General features: G+C 44.8%; 1 protein-coding gene across 1 annotated transcript in view; it reads left to right on the top strand.

Annotated features, from left to right (window-relative positions):
- Positions 1-23919, top strand: part of LYPLA1 (lysophospholipase 1) — a 305618-nt gene that overhangs the window by 173991 nt on the left and 107708 nt on the right. Inside the window, exon 4 of the mRNA XM_085605626.1 lies at positions 17986-18033. Coding sequence (XP_085461752.1) covers positions 17986-18033 — 48 coding nt within the window. The remainder of the gene's footprint in view (positions 1-17985; positions 18034-23919) is intronic.

Here is a 23919-nt window from a genome sequence, read left to right as displayed (position 1 = left end):
CGCTTCAGGCAGCAGTGAATACAATAATAGGACAGAATATTTAACAGTCACAAGAGGAGCATAAGAAAAGCCTGCACAAAAGTCCTACAATGCAAGTTCCTACATATCTGGTGCAGGACTGCTGCCATTGCAGAAATGTCCTCAGAAGGGCATACTCTGCTGGCACTGGAAGCACATTTCCTCTGTATCTAAAACACGCTTGGCACTCTTGCTTTTAAACTACAAGCCAGACCAGAAGGCAACTTTCTCCACCCTTCTGGAGTGTTTCCAAATTATGGTACAAGTAATCTGAGATAAGTTTGCACTTGTAGTCATAACCAGAATGAAAAGTCCTAGTTGTTGTTTTGGATGATTCAGTTCTATTAAGGACACAGAAGCGAGGAATAGGTCTTTGATCTCCACTTCAATCTCAAACAGCATCCATGGTAATAGTGAACCAAAAAATACTCCATTCCTGCAATAATAAAAAATATAAAAAACACACACAAGTGTAAGAAAATTACCTTAATACCCTTTCATATCACCATTAAAACATTGTAAACGCATAAACAGAGAACAATTATCAATGCAGAACTTTATAGAGAATTGAATAATACCACATATCCTGAATATTTTTCTTACTCTGGATACCACTGGGAGGGTCATGTTGTTGTAACTGAGATATGTGATTGTGCTGGGTTTACCGTTCTCGCCTCCGCATCCTTAATAGAATTGAAACTTTCCCTCACGATGGCTAGGAAAAATGTTACAGATTACAGATCCCATGAAAACAGGAGTGCCACAACTGTGCTGTATCTGTAGTTAGTGACCCTGTGGGACAACTGACCCACTGGAAATCGAACTGTGAAGCGAGTCTAGTAGCCCAAACTTATTTTCTGCTCCAGGATGTGCAGCATTCAATTTAATATGCTACTAGATGGAATGAAGGACCTGTGTGCTGGATTAAACCACCCAACAGAATTGCTGAGTGCATAAAGCCTTAAGGCCCTATACTTCTGCAACATGAATATGATATGGGGGCCAAGGGTGCTATATGCAGAAAATGTATTGAAAGACACAGCCCACTCCATGTCACTGAGAAACCTATACAAAGAAAAATCAGAGACTTTTATGATTTGACCAGAACACTCAGTGAGGGTAACGCAGAAGTTGAGATGACCCACTGAGATCAAACTACTGGAGAACCAACCAACATGGCACTGACAAAAGCAGACCTCCTCACTTCCCAAACATCTTTCAAAAGTAAATTGAGGAAAGAGCGCAAGGCTAGTATTGCCAAGGAGCTAACTACATTGTTCTCTGACTTAGGAGAAAATATTTCCACACTGACAACTGATGTAGATTCGGGTGGTACCAGAGTCATTGAGGCAAAAGGACAAATCCATAAACTAAAGTAGAAAAGAACCACTCTGGAGGAAGGAATCTCAATCCTACAGTTACAAAATGGTGCAGTCTCCAAGAAATTGGAAGATCTTGAAATCATACACACCGGAAGAATATTAAGATGCAAGATACTAAGGTTAAGACCCTGAAACATTCATGAAAGATTTATTAACTGAATCGGAATTTGCCTAGCATCGTGACGGTAAGTTCCAATTCTATTACGGACACGGAGGCGAGGATTATGCTTTTATCCTCCTTCGCTTTATTACTACAGAAACTCATAGGAGCCAGAAAGATCTTCAAAGAAATCAACAATACTACAAAAAAACGACAACTTCCTACAACCAGGGAGGGATGCCAGTACATAGTCCTTCCTCCATTTCCAGTGTTCCAGGTACATAGTCCCATGTTTGTCTCCTCACTTCCTCTTTCTTCTCGCAAGTCACGCCATCTCATCACTGGTCCTGTTTTGAACCATTGATTCCTGAAAAGACAACGCAACAGAAGATTGAGAAACAACTCCAATGCCGCATGAAATGCACAATGCGAAACATTTTACAAGAACTGTACCAAAAGAAAGGCAAACACATTACCAGTACCACCATAAAAGGATAAACGATTACTTGCCACCATACGGGTGGGTTCGCACCACTGTGCCACGGGCGGGATAATCCTCGTCTCCGTGTCCTTAATAGAATTGGAACTTACCGTCACGATGCTAGGCAAATTCTGATTCTATGTGAGGACCGGAGGCTTCGGATTATGCTAGTTCAAAGCTTACTTACTACTAACTGCGCCACATCCAGCACCGGTTTAAAACAGAATCTTTTGAAAGTAGAGTCCAAAGACCAATCAGCTGCACGCATTAAATCTTCCAGACGCGCTCCCATCGCGAAAGCTTTCGAGGCCATAGCGCCCCTAGCTGAATTGGCACCAAACTGTTCTGTATCAATACCTGCTTATTGCATGACCCAACGCACCAACCTAGCTATGGTGGAAGAAGAGACCGCTTTATGCGACTTTTTGAGAGCTATCAAGAGTTGTTCGCCCAGAGGGCGGAGTTCTAGCATCAAGGCCTTATACGCCTTCAGACAATCCACCACACACAATTTTGAGGTGTCACTAAAAGCCGGGTGCGAAATTGATCGGGAATGAGACTTAGTACGCCGGCCTATCGTGAACACTACCCCTTCAGGGGAAAAGGTCCGTGCCTAGATGTCCAAGCCCGGTCGTCTGAAACTCTCCTGCAGGAGATCAAGCACAGAAGCATAGCGAGTTCGGAAGACAATCCCTTCAAAGAAAGATACTTATTCAGCTGCCAAGAAAGAAACAAATTCAAAACAAGATTGACGTCCCACAGGACGGAATACTGAGGTTCCGGAGGCAACGACAACCGGATACGACGCAAAAGTCTGCAGACCAACGGATGTTCCCCAACTGGAGCTCCGTCTAGCGGAACATGACCCGCCGAAATTGCTGACCTGATCGCATTTATCGACCGATACGCCAACGCTTCTGACGCCAGGTCTGCTAAGAAGTTCAGGATAGGAACGACGCCTGCGACCACGGGATCCAAGTTCCCTCGAAGACTCCAACAAACCCATCTCGTCCAGGCAGATCAGTAACGTTTTGTGGTGCTATCTGCCCAAGCCTTGGACAAGAGGGTCTCAGCTTGTCCCGAAAGGCCCAGCAGCGTCCACCGATGCCGGAAAGTCGCCACACCATGAGGCGGTGCGTCCCCTGTGTGACCAGGTGATGAGGAACTCCGTCCGGGTTCAGAAGCAGCTGAGGACACAGGGAGAGTGGGATTGGAAAATCCCAATAAAGTTCCAGAAGAACTAGAAACCATACTTGAGACCTCCAAAAAGGCGTCACTAAGGTTACCTCCACTTTCTGCTGGCGGATTTGAGCCGCTATCCTCGTTATCATGGAAAAAGGTGGAAACGCATAGCCCTGTTCTGTGCTCCAATCCTGAAGGAAGGCGTCCGTGTCTAGAGCCAGTGGATCCGGTCTCCAGCTGAAGAACCGAGGGATCTGATGATCCAGCCGAGAAGCAAAGCGGTCTACCGAAAAAGGCTCCCAAAGAGTGTTCAACCACTGGAAGATTTGAGGGTCCAGCTTCCAAAGGCTGGAGTCGTATAGATGTCTCGAGTGCCAGTCCGCCACATGATTGTTCAGGCCCGGAAGATATTCTGCCGTGACAGAGATATGATGATCCAGGCAGAACCCCTAAAAGTCTTTTGATAGATTCGTTAGACCCCCCCAAGCGATTGACATACAGAACCGCGGAGATGTTGTCCATTTTCAAAAGGACGCAGGATTGCACCCTGTCCTTGGTCCAACATCGAACCGCAAAAGACCCCGCCAGAAGCTCCAAGCAGTTGATATGAAGGTCTTGTTCGTCCAAGGACCAAACCCCTCCGGTGGAAAAATCCTCACACCGAGCGCCACAGCCTGACCTGCTGGCGTCGGACTCTATGACAAGGTCTGAAACCGAGCCGAATATCGCACGTCCATTCCATGCTTCCATATGGGACAGCCACCATGCAATCTCTTCCTTGGCCTCTGCTGAGAGGGGAACCAAGTGGTCGTACGACCGTCCTCTCCCCAGATGGTACGCCTTGAGGCGTTGGAGGGCTCAATAATGCAGGGGGCCCGGAAAGATTGCCTGGATCGATGACGACAGGAGACCCACTAGACGGGCCAGATGACGTAAAGAGGTGAAAGGTCTGGAAATTGTCTGCCGCAATTCGTGGCAAATTTTTGCCATCTTCCGCGACAGAAGACTTAACGTCACGTGAACGGAGTCCACCACAAACCCGAGAAACGTTACGGATTGGGAAGGTTTGAGAACAGACTTGGTTTCGTTGATGATGAAACCTAGACTCTGTAAAAGAGTCCCCATCTGGTGGAGCTGCCCCGATAGGGTCTGAGGACATTGCGCCATAAGAAGAAGATCGTCTAAATAAACGATCATGAGAATGCCCTGCGCTCGGAGGAACTCCACTGCGGGGTGAAGCACCAAAGGGCTGAGGAAAGACCGACTGGAAGGGCGGTGAATTCATATACCAGATCTCTCCAACAAAATTGGAGGAATCGTCGATGAGGCGGATGGATGGTAATCACCAGGTAGGCATCCTTCAGGTCCAGTCGTGCCATCCAATCGGAAGGCAGAAGGACGTCACGGAGCAAATGGATTCCCTCCATCTTGAAATGGCGGTATACCAACCAACCGTTGAATTCTTTGAGGTTGATAACCGGCCGGCGACCACCGTTGGCTTTGTCCACCAGAAAAATATTGCTGAGAAAAGGGGTGCAAAGTTGATCGGCAAATGGCTCCCTTGCAGAGCATCTCGGAGACCTCCACGTCAATCAACTGTGCTTCTGGGGAAGTGAATGTTAGCGGTCGAGGCTGAGCCTCTTGCCGAGGGTTTCCATAAAACTCTATATGAAAACCGCAAACGGTCTGAAGTACCCATGCGTTTGAAGTTATTGCCGCCCAAGCATTGCGAAAGGCCGCTAGTTGACCCCCGATGTGAACCTGCGATGCTGGGAGGACACTTACCGCTGGAATTACCTATGCCGGAATTGGACTTGAAACCACCGCGGCCTCTGAAGCGCTGTCCTCGCGTTGGATAGAAGTTTGTGTAATTCGCGGTTGAATTGTACTGCCCGCGACCAGAGCCTTGTCCCCTTGAGGAATTTTGGTGGAAACCTCGGCCGGACGAGCGGCCCCTGCCTCGACCGGCCCCACGGAAAACTTGCTGGTTGAAAACCCTCTTAATACTGGACTGGGCCTTGTCCAGCGAGGTAAATGTGGAAAAAAATTTACCTAACTCCTTAATAAAAGGGCCACAGCTCCTGACTCTGAGAAGGCCAGATCCCCAAGCTTCGGGTCCAGTTTAATCAATAGCGAGCGACAACGCTCTATTGAAGGGGCACAATTCGCGTTGCCCATGAAGATAATAGCCCGCTGAGCCCAATTTGAAACAACTTCTGGGGAAATGGAAGACTCTGACACCTTGGCTTCCTCCGCCATGTCTAATATCTTAGTCATTGGTCCGATAGAGTCGAGGAGCTTGTCCTGACAGGGCCGCCATGATCTATCTATACCCTTTTTAGGATCCTTCACGTACTTAGCCAGAAAACTGGCCATTTTAGGATCCAACTCCGGCGTGGAAGCAATCTTATCGGGCAGGGAAGGCCTCGGACACTCTGCTCGCAAACAACTCCTAGCCGCCTGCTTGAGAGGTTTGCGGAGTCGACCCGTGACAAATCTGACTACCTTGTCGTCAGGGACCCAGGCCGCAGACCAGAGATGCATGATTTCGTCAGGGGTTAAGCATGTCAGCATCCTCCTCTGGCGTGGAAGTAGAGGAAGTAGTGGATGGGCGCCAAGGATGTGAGGAGCCCGCCTCCTCATCTGTGTCCCCTTGATTGTCATCAAGGTCCGTCCCGGGGGAAGGAGGATCCGGAATATCCTGAGGGGCGTCCGCTGGAGGGGGAACGGCCGACGACGTTTTCGCCAGAAACGCAGTCTTAAGACGCGCAAAGGCATCCACGTCCACCCCTTCCGGGCGATGTTTTTTGGACAGTGGGGACCCCTCCCCAGAACGCTCGCCAGGGGGCGTAGGGGGGTTTGTGCACATGGCGGCCAATCTATTGCACTACTGCACTATTCTGTCAGACAATCGTTACTCCATAGGACCAACAACCTCGTTGACCACCCGATAGATGGAGTCCACGGCATCGAAAAATTCATCATCCCAGGGCATGTACTCCTGGACTTCCTCCTCAAAATACTCTGGCTCTCCATCCTGCCAAGGGGAGGTAAGTATCAAAACAGATGAAGAAATTCCCCCTTATTAAACGTGCTGCGCACAGCAACTGACCAGGTCAAGGAATTAACCAATTAGGGGCAGGCCAAAGGCTGCGCAAATGTGGGTAACCCAAAGGGCCACAGAGAAGTGTGCACAAACCAAAACGCGCTACCGTCCTCAGGAAAAATCTGACCGGGCAACTGCCTCACAGCGCGTTAGAACATGAATTATGTGCCTGTAAATGCGTGCGTTCGCGATTACCGCGAGTCAAACTTATGAAAAATGCCAATGAAATGTGCAGAAAATACAGCGCGATCTACGCGTTCAACGTGGGTAAACCCGCACTACGGACCCCCGCCAGGGCATTCAGAAATGAAAATGCGGGAAGTACAATCCGTTAAAAAACGGACGTCAATGGTGAGGCTGAGGGGGGGCACCAGGCTTGGTACTCTTCACTCTCGCAGCGCGGCTCCTCATCTGAGGGGCTGCAGCGCGAGAGTAACGAGACGAGTGAGCCCCTCTAGTGGCCAAGGAGAGCGCCGCACCAGCAGGGGGGATGGCTGCGTTAGGAACGGAAGACGTTACCGCGGCAGGTTTAGGGATCTGAAACAAAAACAGAGAGAGCTCACAAAGGTGGCAACGCGCACAAGAATTTAACAACAGCTCCCACAATTAAACACCAGTACAGTAACGAGAATCAAGATAAGAGGGAAAAACAACTTAACTGGCTGCGAAGCAGCGAAGAAAGAGGAAGTGAGGAGACAAACATGGGACTATGTACCTGGAACACTGGAAATAGAGTAAGGACTATGTATTGACATTCCTCCCTGGTTGTAGGGAGTTGTAGTTTTTTTGGAGTATTGTTGATTTCTTTGAAGATCTTTCTGGCTGCTACGAGTTTCTGTAGTAATAAAGCGAAGAAGGATAAAAGCATAATCCGAAGCTTCCGGTCCTGACATAGAATTACTGGGAGATGGCCACTGTGAAATTTCGCTGTACAGAGTACATAGAGCTGGACTGCGAACATGCCTAGAAACTGGCATTCCCCTTAATGTCTTAGGCTAGTTTCAAGACTGCCAAGCCAAAAATTATTAAAGACATCGAGGAGAATGATCAAGATAGCCCACAATTAATTTGATTGCTCCCTGTTCCAAGGTAACACCCCACTATTCTTGCTAGACGGCGGCAGTTTCAGGCGATAATGAGCTCCGGCAATGCAAAACATGATTCTACTGGTTGTTCCTTTTGGAATCGCATTTGAATTTATAAATATGTCGTATCAGACCTCGGACAGGTCAGTGGCCTCATGAATCTTATGATTTCAATTAGAGGATTCAGCATGGGACACCTCAGACCCTTTGTCATCAAAGACTGGATGATACTTTTAGACACACATGGGGGCAGGGGTGTTGGCGTAGACTGAGTAGGTGGGGCGGATGGAGTTTCCATCCATTATTATTGAGGGACTTTGTACTATGAAGCAAACTGTGCATGGATATCAAGGACTACTTTGATATTAATGTCACTTGAGACATCTCACTTGCTGCTCTTTGGAATGTCTAAGACACTAAAATGGCTAACATTAGGTTTTAGCAAAGAGATAAACTGGAAGTTCACCTGAGGCTAGCGGAGAATGAGTACAGGACTTCCCCTGCGCACTGCCTTTTCAGGACTGTCCCATCTATCAGAGGGCAAATACGTACACTAAAATTAGATGAGGGCTAAATGTCCCTATTGAGGTTAAAACGTATTCTGCTCAGGGAAATGAAGTAGGCCTACATTTGGTCCTACTGTTTATAGTTGAGCGGGAACAAGGATTTGTTAAACTTTTAGATGATTGTGTGTTACTTTTACTCTCTGCTCTACAGGAACGAGCGTGTATGAGAGGCAATTTAAGAGTGCTAAATAAGTGTCATATCCCAAAGTTAACACCTGAGTAGGCTTCCAAATTGGAGTCCTCTCTCTCATGAAAACATTAAAACGGCCCTCAAGATGTTAAAAATCAATGGATGCACATTAGGGTTGTGAAAGGTTTCTATAAGGTCTTTTTGGGCTTATTATCCCCCGTCTTCGTGACTGTATCTCACTCGTTCACAAAATCTGGAGTGTAACCACCACAGTGTCTGACGCCTCAATATAGCTAATACACAAACAGTAAAAGGACCCTTGGAAGTGCTCATCATGTAGGTATAACACTCCCAAACGTAGATGTGAAAATTTACACAAAGATTTTTGCACCAAGACTGGAAAACATCCTTCTGAATCTCGTACACCCAGATCAATCAAGGTTTATATAGACGTTTTAATCCATGGCAATATTAGAAGGGTTATCACCTGAACAAGAAGGCAAAAAGTAGTAATACCAGCGATCCTGGTTGCATTGAACGCAGAAGAAGCTTTTGATCCAGTGGACTGGCACTTTCTAGGTGCTTGAGAGGTGCCCTAATTTCACTGCAATGGCTCTGACAGGATAATGGACGTCCACATTGAGGATAGATTTCAACAGAAAAACCTCCCAGCCATTTTTACTTTAAATGGGATCATACCAGGGTTGACCCTGTCTCCATTGTTTTTTGCAAAGATCGTGTGTTTTTTGCTGCTGATTTACTCTTGTCCCTAACGAACGTGACAAGGGGTTTCCACAGACTACAATCCCCATTGGAAGACTTCAAGAAGATCTCGGATTTTAAAACAAAATACATCTAAATCGGGGCTACTTAATCTGACACTTCCACTAACAGAAGTAGGCGCAATAAAGGAACACACAAACTTCAGATGGTCCTCCAAAAGGCATTACCTACATAAGGGTGACAATTACACCAAATTGTCAGTCTTGTATAAAGTTAGCTTGATTGCCCTATTGTCATTGATTTATTAGGGCCTACGGTAATGGGGTTTCTTGGCTGTGTTGTGGCTTGGTAGGATTAATGCAATTCAAATTAATGCACTCTCAAAGCTACTTTACTTGCAAAGATCATGTGTTTTTTGCTGCTGATTTACTCTTGTCCCTAACAAACGTGACAAGGGGTTTCCATAGACTACAATCCCCATTGGAAGACTTCAAGAAGATCTCGGATTTTAAACGAAAATACATCTAAATCGGGGCTACTTAATCTGACACTTCCACTAACAGAAGTAGGCGCAATAAAGGAACACACAAACTTCAGATGGTCCTCCAAAAGGCATTACCTACATAAGGGTGACAATTACACCAAATTGTCAGTCTTGTATAAAGTTAGCTTGATTGCCCTATTGTCATTGATTTATTAGGGCCTACGGTAATGGGGTTTCTTGGCTGTGTTGTGGCTTGGTAGGATTAATGCAATTCAAATTAATGCACTCTCAAAGCTACTTTACTTGTTTCAGGCCCTATCTATAACAATACCAGAAAGCTTCTTCCTTAAACAGTATGATTCTGAAATATATTAAGGGGTGGGAGATAAGACCAAGGATCTCATACAAAGTGTTATGCAGATCTATGGATGAGGGAATACTGGCCTTGCCTGATATGTATATTTACTATAGAGATGAGGTTGTTGTCAGAGTGAAGTACACGCATTTAAGTCAAGATATGCATACATATGTAGATAGCCACAAAGGAACCCACACTTCGGGGCTCAATCTTGAAACCTAAACAAGACCGATTTGCAAATGAATAACTCAGCACCCTAGTGAATTGAAATTAATTGAATTGAATTGAATTGAATTGAAAGGGCATTTATAGAGCGCATGGCTACCCTAGAGCATCCCAGCGCTATAGCAACTCCCAGAGCAAGTAGGCAAAATTACGGAAACAGAAAAGTTTTTAAGCATTTGCGAAACAGAATGTAATTGGATTCAGATCGAATGGTCAATGGTAGGCCATTCCAAAGCTTCGCAGCATTGTAGCCAAGACAGTTAGGCCAGAAGGGAGCTATAGAGGATGGGGAGCAATTTCCAAGAAACAGGAGTTCCGTCTTGTCCCCATTAAGTTTTAGGTAAGAAGCATCCATCCATTTTGACACTTCTTGCAGTCACAGCATGAGATTAGGAGCAGACTTATTTTCTTGGCTGAGTGATACCACTAACTGGGTATCGTCTGCGTAAGTAATAATCTGAATTCCATGGGGAATTACCAGTTCGGCAAGGGGACTCGTGTACACATTGAATAGAGTGGGGCTCAGGGACGAGCCCTGAGGGACCCCACAGCCAAGAAGTAATGGTTCTGAAGCGACATTTCCATCGAAGACCACAAATGAGCGGTCCTCAAGATAGGACTGTAGCCACTTTAATGCCATATCAGTCATTCCAAGTCTTTTAAGTCTTTGGATTAAAAGCTGATGGTTCACGGTATCGAAGGCTGCGCTGAGATCAAGCTGAATCAATGCAGAACAGCCTCCATTATCCGTGATCCTTCTTAAACTTTCCATCACAACTAGCAAAGCTGTTTCCGTACTTTGTTGGGCTCTAAAGCCTGTCTGAGTTTGATGGAAGCAGTTGTTAGTTTCCAAGAAGGAAGAAATCGTAGTATTGACATATTTCTCTGCCAGTTTGCCAATACCCGGCAGTAGTGAGTTAGGACGATAATTAGACAGTATCTCAGGATCCAGATTGTTTTTTTTTAATAAGGCTCTGACCATAGCTTGTTTCCATAAGAGGGGAACAGAGCCTGATTCTAGGGAGGTATTAATTACTTCAAGAACAGTTGGGGCAATGGTTTCAAAAACTAGGTTTAAAATCGTAGGGGGGGCTACATCTGACGGAGCTCCAGATTTAACCTGGTTGAAAATGTTCTGGAGAATAGTTACATTTATAGGGGGAATAGTCTCTAGTTGATTAATAGCAGCGCGTACGGGGGGTATTACCTGTGATTCTAAGCCCGCAGGAAATGATTGATAAATAGTCTGGATTTTTTCATTGAAGAATTTAGCAATTAAATTACAGTGTTGGAAACTATCCTTATCAATGCTAGGGGGAGCGGAAGGGATAAAAAGAGATTTGGCGATTTTAAAAATTTCACGGGGTCTATTTTCAGCTAAAAGAAATTCTTTTTCGTAGAAAGCAGATTTTGCTAATTTTATTTCATCTTTATAGCTTCTGATTGCGATTCTATAGTCCTCCTTCCTATCAGCTGTCGGAGATTTCCTCCAGCGACGTTCTAGCTGCTTGGAGTTTTGTCTAAGGGTACGTAACTTAGGTGTGTACCATAAGTTATGGTGACCCCCTCTTTTTTTTTATGAATACATTTTTTGGGTAAAACCATATCCAATGAAGATTGTAACCAGTTATTAAGTTGGTTGTTAGCAATTGCTGGATTAGAGTCTAGTATAGAGACAGTTTCTTCTAGATGCTTCGACCAAGAATCATATGACAATTTTGCCCAGGATCGTACTGACCTGGTACTTTGTTTTACCCATAAATCAGCTCCTTGAATTGTCCATGAGAAGGGGATCAGAAAATGGTCCGACCAAGGAAGAGGAATCGGATCAGCCACCGTTAGAGTAGAGATGTTAGAAAAAATGGAGTCAAGAGTATGTCCTTTATTATGAGTAGGGTTATTACTCAATTGTTTTAGGTCCAATACTCCGAGACCTTCAGTCATCTCTACTACTAATGGGTGATAAACCACCTCTAGGTGGAGATTAAAATCTCCAAGAAGCGTAAAATTCGGGAGCGAGCTAGCCAGGCTTACAATATTGTCAAGAAGATGTTTACAAAAATTGCCTGCCGGGCCGGGGGGGCGGTAGACTAAAATGCCGGAAAACGAACACCACATTGACACTGTGCAACGCTGTGAACTGATGATTACAACTGACAATGTGCCTCTCCCCGTACAGATTAATTTTAACCCTTATTACACCCCTGCCCTTATCTCAGGATCCCTTGTGAGCCGTTACTGTCTTTAATCAAGTATTCAGTCTAAAAAAAAAAGTAATAAATCAATGAGAACTTTTGTAAAGCGCACGACTCACCCGTGAGGGTCTCAAGGCGCTGGGGGGTGGGGGGTGGGGGATGCTGCTACTGCTCGAATAGCCAGGTCTTGGGGAGTCTTTGAAAGGTCAGCAGGTCCTGGGTCTGCTGTAGGAGGATGGGGAGGGTGTTCCAGGTCTTGGCGGCGAGGTGGGAGAACGATCCGCCACCGAAGGTCACTCTTTGGATGCGGTTGACGGTGGCGAGGGCGAGGTGAGCGGAGCTGGCGGTTGGGGGTGTAGAAGCGGAGTCGTCTGAGGTATGCTGGTCCGGTGTTGTGGAGTGCCTTGTGTGCGTGGGTGAGTAGCTTGAAGGTGATCCTCTTGTTAACGGGGAGCTAGTGCAGGTCTCTCAGGAGGGGTGTGATGTGGCTGCGGCGGGGGATGTCGAGGATCAGGCGTGCAGAGGTGTTTTGAATGCGTTGAAGTAGTTTCAGGAGTTTGGCCGAGACTCCTGCTTAGAGGGTATTTCCGTAGTCCAACCTGCTGCTGACGCGGGCCTGGGTGACCGTTCTTCTTGTTTCGGTGGGGATCCACCTGTAGATCTTGCAGAGCATGCGGAGGGTGTTGAAGCAGGAGGATGAGACGGTGTTGACCTGCTTTGACATGGAGAGGGTAGACTCGAGGATGAACCCTAGGTTGCGTGCATTGTCGGTGGGTGTTGGGGCTGTTTGCAGTGTGGTCGGTCACCAGGAGTCATCCCAGGCTGAGGGGGTGGAGCCGAGGATGAGGACTTCCCTCTTGTCTGAGTTTAGCTTCAGTCTGCTGTTCTGCATCCACTCGGTGACGGCTTTCATTCCTACATGGAGGTTGGTTTTGGCGGTGAGGGGGTCCTTGGTGAGGAAGAGGATCAGCTGGGTGTCGTCGGCGTAGGAGATGATGTTGAGGTCGTGCAGTTGGGCGATGTGGGCGAGCGGTGCCATGTAGATGTTGAACAATGTCGAGCTCAGGGAGGAGCCCTGGGGTATGCTGCAGATGATCTCTGTGGCTTCGGAGCGGAAAGCGGGAGGCGGACGCTCTGGGTTCTGCCGGAGAGGAAGGAGGTGGTCCAGTCCAGAGCCTTGTCTCAGATCCCAGTCTCAGATCCCAGCATCGTGGAGACGTGTGCGTAGGGTGCGGTGGCAGACAGTGTCGAAGGCAGCTGACAGGTCCAGGAGGATGAGGGCCGCGGTTTCTCAGTTGTCCAGCAGGGCCCTGATGTCATCGGTGGCGGCGATTAGGGCAGTTTCGGTGCTGTGACTGTGTAGTTAATGTTTTTGAAAGAGTCTTCCCTTACTCTATCTTTTAGGAGACTTCTTCCTTCTAGCCAACAGAAATTTGGCTTCAGCCATTCTTTATGGCTTTGCACTCATTCCTCCCATCAGCTGACAAACTTCAGATTATTCTAGTTTGTTACTCTGGCACCAAACACATTTAAAAGCCCAATTTCGTTCTTTACAACATCACACACAAGAACTGCACTTAGAGAAAGACACTTTAACTAAAAATGTCAACAGTCTCTTCATGTTGCTCAGCACATCTAAAGTAAACGCACAGAATAATATTATAATTAACATATTTGCATGTTGCGAACAATGAGAATAAAATGAACATTTCTAGCATAGTTAAAATGTCATCGAGCAACCTAACCTCCTAAAACCTATTTCTATGTACTTGGAGATCATGGAGTAGCATATCTTGCATCTAGAGTTTCTTAAGTTAAATCAACACACTGCATACCTGTTAACAGCAAAACTCTGTAGATATCAGCAGTCAGGAGCAAGTGTTCCCTTGAAAATAAATTGTGTATCTGAATCAGATCTTCTTCTCCCAGACTTGTCTCTGTATCAGCTTTCAGTACAGAATGGGATGCAGCAGCATCACAACAGTCTGAAGATTTTCTGGCAGTATCTTGTGTGATAATCTGGGGTGAAGTACCTCTCCTGACAAGTGGTCGATTGGCATGCCTTTTATACAAAATCTTATCCGAGACTGGAATTTCTGACATAATTATAGGAATGTCTGACATAACCTATATCCATTAATATGCTAGACTAAACAAATAAGGAAAAAACATGCCAATGCTGACTACACTATTTGTTGTTTTTATTGTCTGACTTTGAAATTGAGATGGCAAAGCGCATGCTTCAGACTGTTGCATCATGTGTCTTATCGAGGTAATTGTCTGAATGACTTGACACTTTTCACAGGTTCTTGGAAGCAAAAGGACAGATGACATCTGTGTCAAAAGCAAACATGTCGACTTGGTAAAAAATCTGCTAAAAATGGAGCCTGTTCCTATAGACTTTAGGTCACCCTACTCATACTGTGGCATTCTTAATCAACTTTCAGAGTGTTGGTGTAAAAGACTCGGTTGCTTAGTTGGCATTCTGTTTCTATTTGGACCCAGAAAAGGAAACTGAGTGGAGAAATGTGAGTGGATCAGAAGTGGAGAAGCGAGAGAAGGTGATGGAACACAAGTAAGATATTTAAATAGAGAAGTGTATAAAGGCAATATAATGGGGAGGATTCTGACCGGCTGCCTGAAGCCATCCGGATCCCCTCTTAATTAATATGGTAAGAGAAGGTGCAGCAGCCATGGACAATTAAACACTGGAGTGGACTGAGAAGAATGGAAGAATGGCAGAGGGAATGAAAAGGTTGCTGTGGAATAAGAGGCAAATCTGACCCCCTGTAAAAGCAAAGGAGGTGGTAGAGCAGGAGAAGGAGAAATAAAAGGGAAAAGGAAACGGGGGGGGGGGGGGGGAGGGGAAAGTGGAAACATTTTATATGATTAAAGACAATCCGCAGGCTTGTTTCATTAACAAGACTGTCATTTATTTCGACAGATTAGAGCAAATGTGACAGCATTCACCAGAGTGAGTTTCCATTATCCCAGACTGGGATAAGGCCTATAATATAATACAATGATGGATAATAACGCGGTTCTGCTTGAGGTTGTGATGTAATAAGTGGATGGTATTTTGTGAGAATATAAGTAGCTATGTTTTGAGGTAATTAAGAACAGAACATTCGATGGTTCATTGAATTGAGAGAATTTTGTATTGCAAGGCAGTCAATAGTATTGAATAGAGTGAACCTACTCACACGTGGTTAGTGACTGCACTGACTATTTTGCAAAACAGTGAATTGTAATGGAAGTTACTTTGTAGCACTGCAGAAGCAAATTATGAGGGAGCTCAATACTATACAGACCATACCAAAGCAGGTTTGATAAAAGTGTGCTGTGGGTAGGTTATCTTGTGAAGGTTATTCAGGACTGATTTTTGGCAGAGATTACTCTGCAGTCGAAAGGATCCTTTAGTTTTCAAGCGGGAGAGTAGTCATTTTGGGATACAAAGGGAAAGCTCCCTTGAATGCTGCCAGAATTTGGAAGGTTCCCAATGTCTTGTTGCATTGGGTTATACCGTTGTGTTTCCCGCACCTGGATTGAGCTCTCTCTCTCCATGGGTTTTTTGTTGTTGTTTTTTTTGCATCTAGTTTGGGTGATCAGTTATGTTCTGCGTTATTTAAGGTTGTGGTTCACAATGTAGGTTGAAAATGATGCCTGTAAGTACTTTTGCTTTTCGCTACCATTCCAATCCTTGAATGTAGTGCAGAGTAACTTGACATTTATCGTGCTTATCACTGGAAAAACAGAGTGGGATAGTTAGGTTTACGGTTAGGTTACTGGGCCGAGCCAGGTTCTAGGTTAAATGAAGAGCCAGATCTTCAATTTCTAGCAGATTTCAAGAACTGGGGAGAAAGAGCTGATGTGGAGGGAAAGATAACTTCAGGCTTTAGGAGGAATATAGGAGAACGTATGATCGCTGGATCTAGTTCTTTATGTGCATGGGGTGTGTGCGAGTAGGAGTCTGGCTGAGCATATGTGTCTGTTAGGTTTGTGGAAGTATATGCGGTTGTAGAGTTAAGTGGGGCCAATTGTGGGTAAGGCATATGTGTGCGTGAAGAGTTTGTAGAGTGCTTGTTTGTGGATTGAGAGCTCCTAGAGGTGCAGGGTGATCTGAGTAAAGAGTGAAAGGATGAGGGTGAGCTAGTCTCCCAAGTTTTGTATGGTCTGAAGTCTTCTGGTCAGTTGACTGTTGATTTCAGCATAGAGTGTTTCTGTAGTCCAGCTTGTGGGGGGAAGGAGGGTTTTGGTGACCGTTCTGCGAGTGTTGGTGGGAAGCCATTTGAACATCATATTGAGAATTTTGAGTGTGTAGGAGCAGGAGACAGAGAATGCATTCACTTGCCTGATCATGGTGAGTTGGTTGTCAATCAGGTCTGTAAGTACCAAGAAGATGTGATCTTTGTTTTTTTTTTTTATTATTACATTTCAGACTGTCTGGCGTCTTGAGTTTGCACTGTGCTCACAATAGACAAGGTTGCTGTATTTCAGTCTCTAGAACACCCAAACCCTCGTCATTTGAATGCATTGTTACTGGAGCAGGGGAAACCGCTATCTTAGAATCATGAAACTGAAGTTGGTGTTCTTGATCATTCCATCTCTTAATTTATTTTCATCAATCCATACTTTTAGATCCTTTATTGTATTTGCTAATGAAGGGATGGCTCTAAATCATGAATCCAGGTACAAGGCATGTCTCTGAGGAAACCTCTCGCTTTGGTTTTGGGCTCTTTCAGGCAGAATAAGCTCTTCATGGACAACAGGTGTGATGTTTTTGTTGTGTTCTTTTTGGGTATGCTGATGGATATGGATTTGAATATCATCTGCTTACCTTTGGGGCTGAATGTAATGTGAGAGGTCGCACAAGATATGCTTCACTGTTGAAAAAACAAGCCTATTGTGACTTTATTTTTTGCTGCAATTTGGTAGGAACGATTTGTTTGATTGAAGAGTTGCTTCAGTGCTGCCAACCCACTTATTCAAATGATGTTAAATGATGTATTGTCATCAGCCATGTCATACACTGCAGACAGACTGAGTAGGATCAGTGTCTCAGATTGTCCCTCATCCAGAAAGTTGTTCATAACTTCATTATGTTGACTAATACGTTTCAGTTCCTCTCAATTGCCTAAAAGCTAACTGTCTATTTTGAAGGATATTTTTTGATTGTACAGTCTTGCAGTCGACCTGTTTACCTCCCTTTCCAATATTTTACTGATAGATAAAAGACTAGATATGGATCTGCAGTGATCTGGGTCCTAAGAGCTTATTCATTTAAAGAATATTAATTGCATGTTTTAGCACAATGGAGAGTCTTCCTGGGTTAAATGGAGAATTTAGATTGTTTAATTTATTTTGTGAGAATGTTCTCTTCTATTGTACGTTTTGGGCATGGTTTCACTTGCATAGTTGATGGTTTCAGTTTACCAGCCAGGTCGACTTTGGCAAAGAGAACTACAGGGTAGTTCACTTGAATTATATGATGGCTATTCTGTTCTTCGAAAGATGCCTGCTCATATTTTAAACATGCTGTTTTCAAAGAGGTTGATCTATCATAGGATTGGCACTACCAAATTGGGGGCTCCTTCAGTACTTCTAGTTCACTTACCTCTTTAAATAGTTAAAGTCTGCTTTAAAAAAAAGCTTGAAGCTTGAGTGATAAATGTTGCAGATGTATTAATATTTGACTTATCATTTTTACTACTGTGGTATGTAGCCTTTCAAGTGAGTTTCTATAAAACGCTGTTGGTGTCTGCTAGAGTTTTACTCCATCGAGAACACTCGTGTAAATCCTCTTTCTAAAGTTTTCTTTGGGTCGCATACACTGTAGATAAATTGGGAGTAAGAGTCCTGTGAAAGGTTAACTTTTCAGGAACTAATTGGGGTGGATTTGTTCTTCAATTTAATAAATTGGTTATTTAATAGTTTGTTTATTCTCTTTTAGGCCAGTCACCCCTGTTACTCTCAACATGAACATGGCCATGCCATCCTGGTGAGTAGATTTTAAATGACCTTGGGGAATATTGTACAGATTCAAATACATATATAAATGTGTATATTGTGTAGATGTTAGAGCGTGTTATTTATGTGATCATGCTTTTACAGACTCCTAAACATTATTTCTCCTACAGATAATTGGTAAGAGTTTCATCTCAAGAAGCCCTCCACGTATAAATCTACTGCTGACATAGCACTTTAAAGGCTGAGAAACAGCTAGATTCCTAAATGGGCACTTGTCTCAGGCAGCTGATGTTTGTGATATCTTGGTGGCAATATGATAGTATTTATTTGTGTTCTGACACTGCCATAGATGTTTGACCAAATAGGGTTCTGTTACAGAGATGTTGGAAATGGCAGCATTAATTAAATGAATTGAGAAAGTTTTAGAACATGTAAACTGCGCTAATCATTCAGAAATAAAAAAATATATCCATAATGAGTCCCAGATTAACATAGGTATCAGTAAAGCAAGATCATGAATTGGTTGTAAACAATTATGATACTAATGGTTTTCTTCTCTATAGGAAGAAAAAAACGAACCATACTGGGTTGGGATGGACCTGGATGATACATGGGCAGGCTTGATTTCTGCTTTTAGGTACATAGAAACAGAAGTGCCTCCTAAGGATTCTGCTATCAATTTATTCAGTTTGGATTTCTGAATAATGCCGTCCTGTAGACCTGATTCATACCCCTTTCCAGGATACTGTGACTCCTCTCCATGCCGACTACTATACCTTGAAGGCCATGCCCCTTATTGGGATTTGGCTAAGCCGGTCATTTCACATGGTGTGCAAAATCAATGCACCCTGATTAGGAGTGAGTTTTATTCTTTGTGTTCCGCCATTTCATGTCTATCTTTTGCTCGTGACCATTCCATGCATTCAAGCAGAGTTATGAGAAAAATTATGTTGTAGCCAGTGAGGTATGCATTCTTTTTACTCGTCCTGCTTTGGTAAGGTCTTCTAAAGGTTTAACCCCTTCAGTGCCCATGACGAGCTGGTCTCGTCATGGGCCGCGGTTGCGCTGTGCCCATGACGAGACCAGCTCGTCATGAACCCCGCCCGCTAATACAAAGCGCGGCACAGGGCGGGGAAAGGGGCGGGCACTGAAGGGGTTAATTTAATTACCAGGTTACTTTTTGAAACCACAGGTTCACTTGAAACATTAACATTAGTAAGTATCAAAACATTATATAATATCCAGCCAGGAGGTAGCACTCCAATCTCGTGCCACCGTTATCTGGGGATTAATTTACGTAATTTTTCTAAAGTGCAAGCCGAGATTAACACATTAGTAATCACCTAGGGCCCAAAGTTGCCATTTTGCTCTGTTAAGATTACGACAGCATATTGAGCACATTCCTAACTTTATTGAAACCGTCAAACAATTCCAGCACGACTCCCAGGAAGCTTAGACTGATGCAGCTTTCTAGAGTACTGACATATGTAAGCATTTTGTGCATTAAGACGTGTAGGCAGGAAGTGTACATTTTTCGATGGGTAAATCTATTAGTGCATTCACACTTGCTCATTTTTTATTCACTGGGAGAGCCTTGTTATTTGTAAAGAAACACGTCCTGCACTACAGGTTTTGGGTTCTCTTCTCTTCCACGTTCAAAGCAAATGCTTCTGTACTAGACGTATATTTAACAATGTTGTTTTTGAGGGTATGAATAACACAAACATGGAGGGTTGTGGGTGTTCAACATCTTTATCAGGTGTCTCTCCATTGGCTCAGCCGAAACAGGCCCCTATGAGGTTTACTCACACGTAAAATTACAGTGGTACTGTAATTTCATGTGACTAGATCTGTTTACACGTGCAAGTTTGTGTGCGTTGACTTTTCAGTTATGTAGGAAAGTAGGATCTACTTTTATTGTTACCCTCACTTTTTGCTTTATCTGATGCTGTTTTTGACTAGTGTGACTAGGATCCTGCTAATCAGGACCCTAGTCTATCTGCTTTCTCCCTAAATTAGTTTGTTCAGTTCATAGGTACACCCCAGATTGGATACTGGGGTACCCTTATAAGTCCCTAATATATGGTACCCATGGACTGAAGCATGTATTATGCATCCCATTAGAGACCATTCAAAATGCAACTACAGGCCTGCCATTGCAGCCTGTGTAAGTTGGTGCTTACACCACTTAATAAAGATATAGGTTTCTTATATCTAGGGTTACTGCACTTAAAACCCTTTAAGTCACCCATATTGCAGGCCTTTGCAATCCTGAAGGCAGGGTGCCTGGTTCTGAGTGAGAGGGTGCCCCTGCATGAGCAGGACACCTCTACAGCCTACGGAGTCCATTCTCCCGGGTTGTCAGTGAAGCAGCCATATACTATATAGAGGGGCACATCGTAATTACGCGATGACCATCTCGAAACGGTTGCAACGAATCCTATCCTGTTTGGTATCAAACATGTTGGAATCATACCCCCACACTGTAAACGATGTGGGAGTTATGATTCCTACGGTGTGGGAGGTATGATTCCAAGCACTGGAAGAACCCTGTGTTCCCGGTACCAGCCTTCTAGACCCGGACAGCACAAAATGGTTGCTGCCGACCCGAGACACATTTCTGCCCTCCTGCTGCTGAGACAAGCTCAAGCAAGGGAAGGCAGAACAATAGGCATCCTGTCACCGGGAGGTGTGACCACCTCCCAGACAGGATTTAGTGTATTGGGACCGGGTGAGTGCGTTTGCCAGCTCCAGAAAGTCTGCATGAGGGGCACATTTGGTGTCCCTGTGCATAGTTCAGTTCACACCAGTTCTGAGAGCTGCTGGCTCCCGCTCTGGTGCGAAAGTGGGCAAAGGACATGTGAGTAACCTCTCCCCTTTCAAAATGCTCCCCTGGGAGGGTCCCCTGAATCTTCCCAACCCTTTCCCTAGAGAACCTAAGGGCTTACCTGGTTGTAGGTCCCTAGATTCGTCATGGGATAAGATTCAGATCAGACACCGCTGCACTTCTACCGTCTGGGCACTCTGGAGTTCATTTGGGCCTGACTTCGTCTCCCTTCCAGTCTGCAGCATCATCTGTGCCTGTGCATCAGACAAACTTCAAGGCCTGTGAAGCATCAATGACACCTGAAGAAAATCTTCCTTTGAGTGAAGGAGTCACATTCGCGGGCACCGCAACCAAGTCAACTGGCCTGCAAATCCTCCTTACTTTGTGGGCTCTTCAACACAGGTGGTGGTTTTCCACAGCTCCCAAAGCCTGCCCAGGCCTCTCACCAAGTTTGAGGCCAGTATCCCTCGTGGGGGCTGCAATAACCGAACCCCTGTGCACCGTGTCCAACTTGCAGTTGCAAAGGCTTGTTGACTTCTTTGCAGAAGATCTTCGGGCTCCAAGTTGCCCCAACCTCGAGCACCTCCTGTGACCAGAATCTTCAGCCACACCGTATTGTGTGCATCATGGCCTACATGTTTTGGAGAGCTGCTTGAGGTCCTCTCGCGACTCCAGTGCCTCTGGCCTGTGGGTCCTCTTGAGGGTCACACTTGTTTCTTTTGGGCTCCCCCGATTGCTCAGGGCCTGCCCTGACTTCCCTGCCTATGGTGAGTCTCCTGGACCTTGCTGGTCCCGACGTTGCTCCTTCTTTGATTTCTGCATGGTTTGCCTTTGCATAGGCTTGTTGGTGCTCCCGCCGGACACCGACCCCTCAGCACTTAACATCCTTTGTGGGACAGCTCGTGCACAGCTCCTCGTCCTCCTCTGCATCACCTGGTCCTCACAGCTGCAGAATCAATGTCCTCGTAATCCATCCTGAATCACCCGACTATGGAGGGCATTCGTCTTCCATGTCTCCTGATCACCCCTGAGTGACAGACTCGGTCCCCTCTGCTTTCAGGTACTTATTTAGGGGCCTTCTCATTTCAGCCAAACTACTCCTAGCCTCAGGTGACTGTATAATATTCTCATAGAACGCAAATGTATGCTACAACGATCTTCCATTATAGATTGCAGATCTAGTTTTTAAAGCAAAAGACATGTGCACATAGCAGTTATTTACCTATAATAAAAACAAATTGCTGTAGCCATGCTATTTAGGTTTTTATTCCTTTTTTCTTTTGAAATTATTTTGAGATATGCACTGTTTTACTAATCGTTAAATGCCTTATTTACAAGTGTTCCTTGCAAAGAAAATAACTGTTTCCGCTATATTAAGTTTGAAATTTTCCAAAAGGAGCATCTTCACAGTAGAGTTCCCATTCGAGGGCTATAAAAACCGAGCTGTATCTTTGTCATAAAGCGAGTTGTCATACTGTAGATTTCCTAGCCATTGGAAAATGTTGTGTAGTTACCTTCCCTTAGTTGATGTCTAGTATTGACACCAAAACTAAGCGTGAGCTAATATCATACCATGCCATAATCCCTATTCGGTGACAAAGGGATTTTTTTGCTCTTCATCTACCCAAGGCTCAATAGACCGATGTAAGGTATGGGCATCGTTGATGAAGGCAGAATACTACCAATAATGATTTTCTTATATTTGTTAATCAAGGTTTGCAGAAGTAAAAAACTGTCTGTTTCCAAAATATCTGCTCTCAAGCTAACTTGGGAAAGATAATATTAATTATGTTGCACAGTATCTGAATCAGCAGCAGCTTCCTCTTGATGATTCAGATACTGCTGACTATCTGGCACTTAAAAATGCCAGTGGTTTAGACACTTTACAAGACGTGGGCACGAAGGGCCTTTTGGGACCTCCAACCCAAGCGGTGGCTTTATTTAATTCTGTGTTAAGGAAGGTGGGAAGTGTCTAAGTTGCTACTTCCTACAGTGGAAAATAGATCTAATATCTTGACTGAGATACCATAACCTGCTTCAGCAGTGAACTAGACACTCCTAGCTTTCAGTGATGCTCTCATGCAGCGCATAAAAGTGGCATGAGGCAAGTTGATGTCTGTCCCAGCACTTAATAGGATGAACGCAAGACACTACAGGCCAGCATCAGGCGACACAGACTTCCTATCTACTCATCCCCCACCAGAACATTTTGTAGTGAAGGCATCTTCATGCACTAAGCAAAACCCAGGGGGATTTTCCTATGGAACCTCCTGACATGGAATCAAAAACGTTTAAAGCAATGGGCAAAAAGGTGTTTTCGGCTAGGGTCTAGTACAAAGATCTAGGAATGCCATGTGACTCTTTTCCAGATATGCACATGGGCTGTGGGAGATAAGTTATGGGGATGCCAAGTATGTTTGACCATCAGGACAAGAACTTTGCCGAGTGGGTTGCAAATTGGGGGGATTAAGTCCCCTTGAATCCTGGGGGCTAACTAGCCCACCAGGTACCTCCAGTAAGCGCCACAGAGCTACGTTGCAGAGAGGTGGTCCGAGGCCACGCCCCTTTTTACATCACTCTGCAAAAGCGGCTTCTGGTGCACTGCTGGTGAGGCGATGAGGTCCTCATGTGTTCTGAGGGCCTCAGGACACAAGTGGACTTCATCCTGTGAGCAGCAGTGCGCCAGAAGCCGCGTTTGCAGAGTGGTGTCATCAGTGATGTCACTGACCATGTCATGAATGATGTAATATGTGACTTCATCAGCAGTGCATTGCGGGGGCGCGAGTTATAGTTACCTGAACTAACTATAACGGCGGAATTTCTATGGTTTTGTACCAGTGAAATGTCCAACTAACTATAATGTCCCTGAACCCTTTGGTTTTTTCAGTGAATATATATTTATTTATTCTCTCCGAGAATAATTTTCATACAGTAAGTTTATTTTTAATTTCTTACAACAACAAAACCAAAACTAACATCAGTATTGTCAATCATAGCGTTTACATAGTATAAAAGACTGAGCATAGGACACTTTACACCCTAGATCAGAGTTCAAGACATGATGGCTGTACAAAACACAGCAAGGTACAG

Source organism: Triturus cristatus, chromosome 5_1, assembly GCF_964204655.1.
Source record: "Triturus cristatus chromosome 5_1, aTriCri1.1, whole genome shotgun sequence".
Classification (NCBI taxonomy): domain Eukaryota; kingdom Metazoa; phylum Chordata; class Amphibia; order Caudata; family Salamandridae; genus Triturus; species Triturus cristatus.
This window is presented reverse-complemented; position numbering and strand designations above follow the sequence as displayed.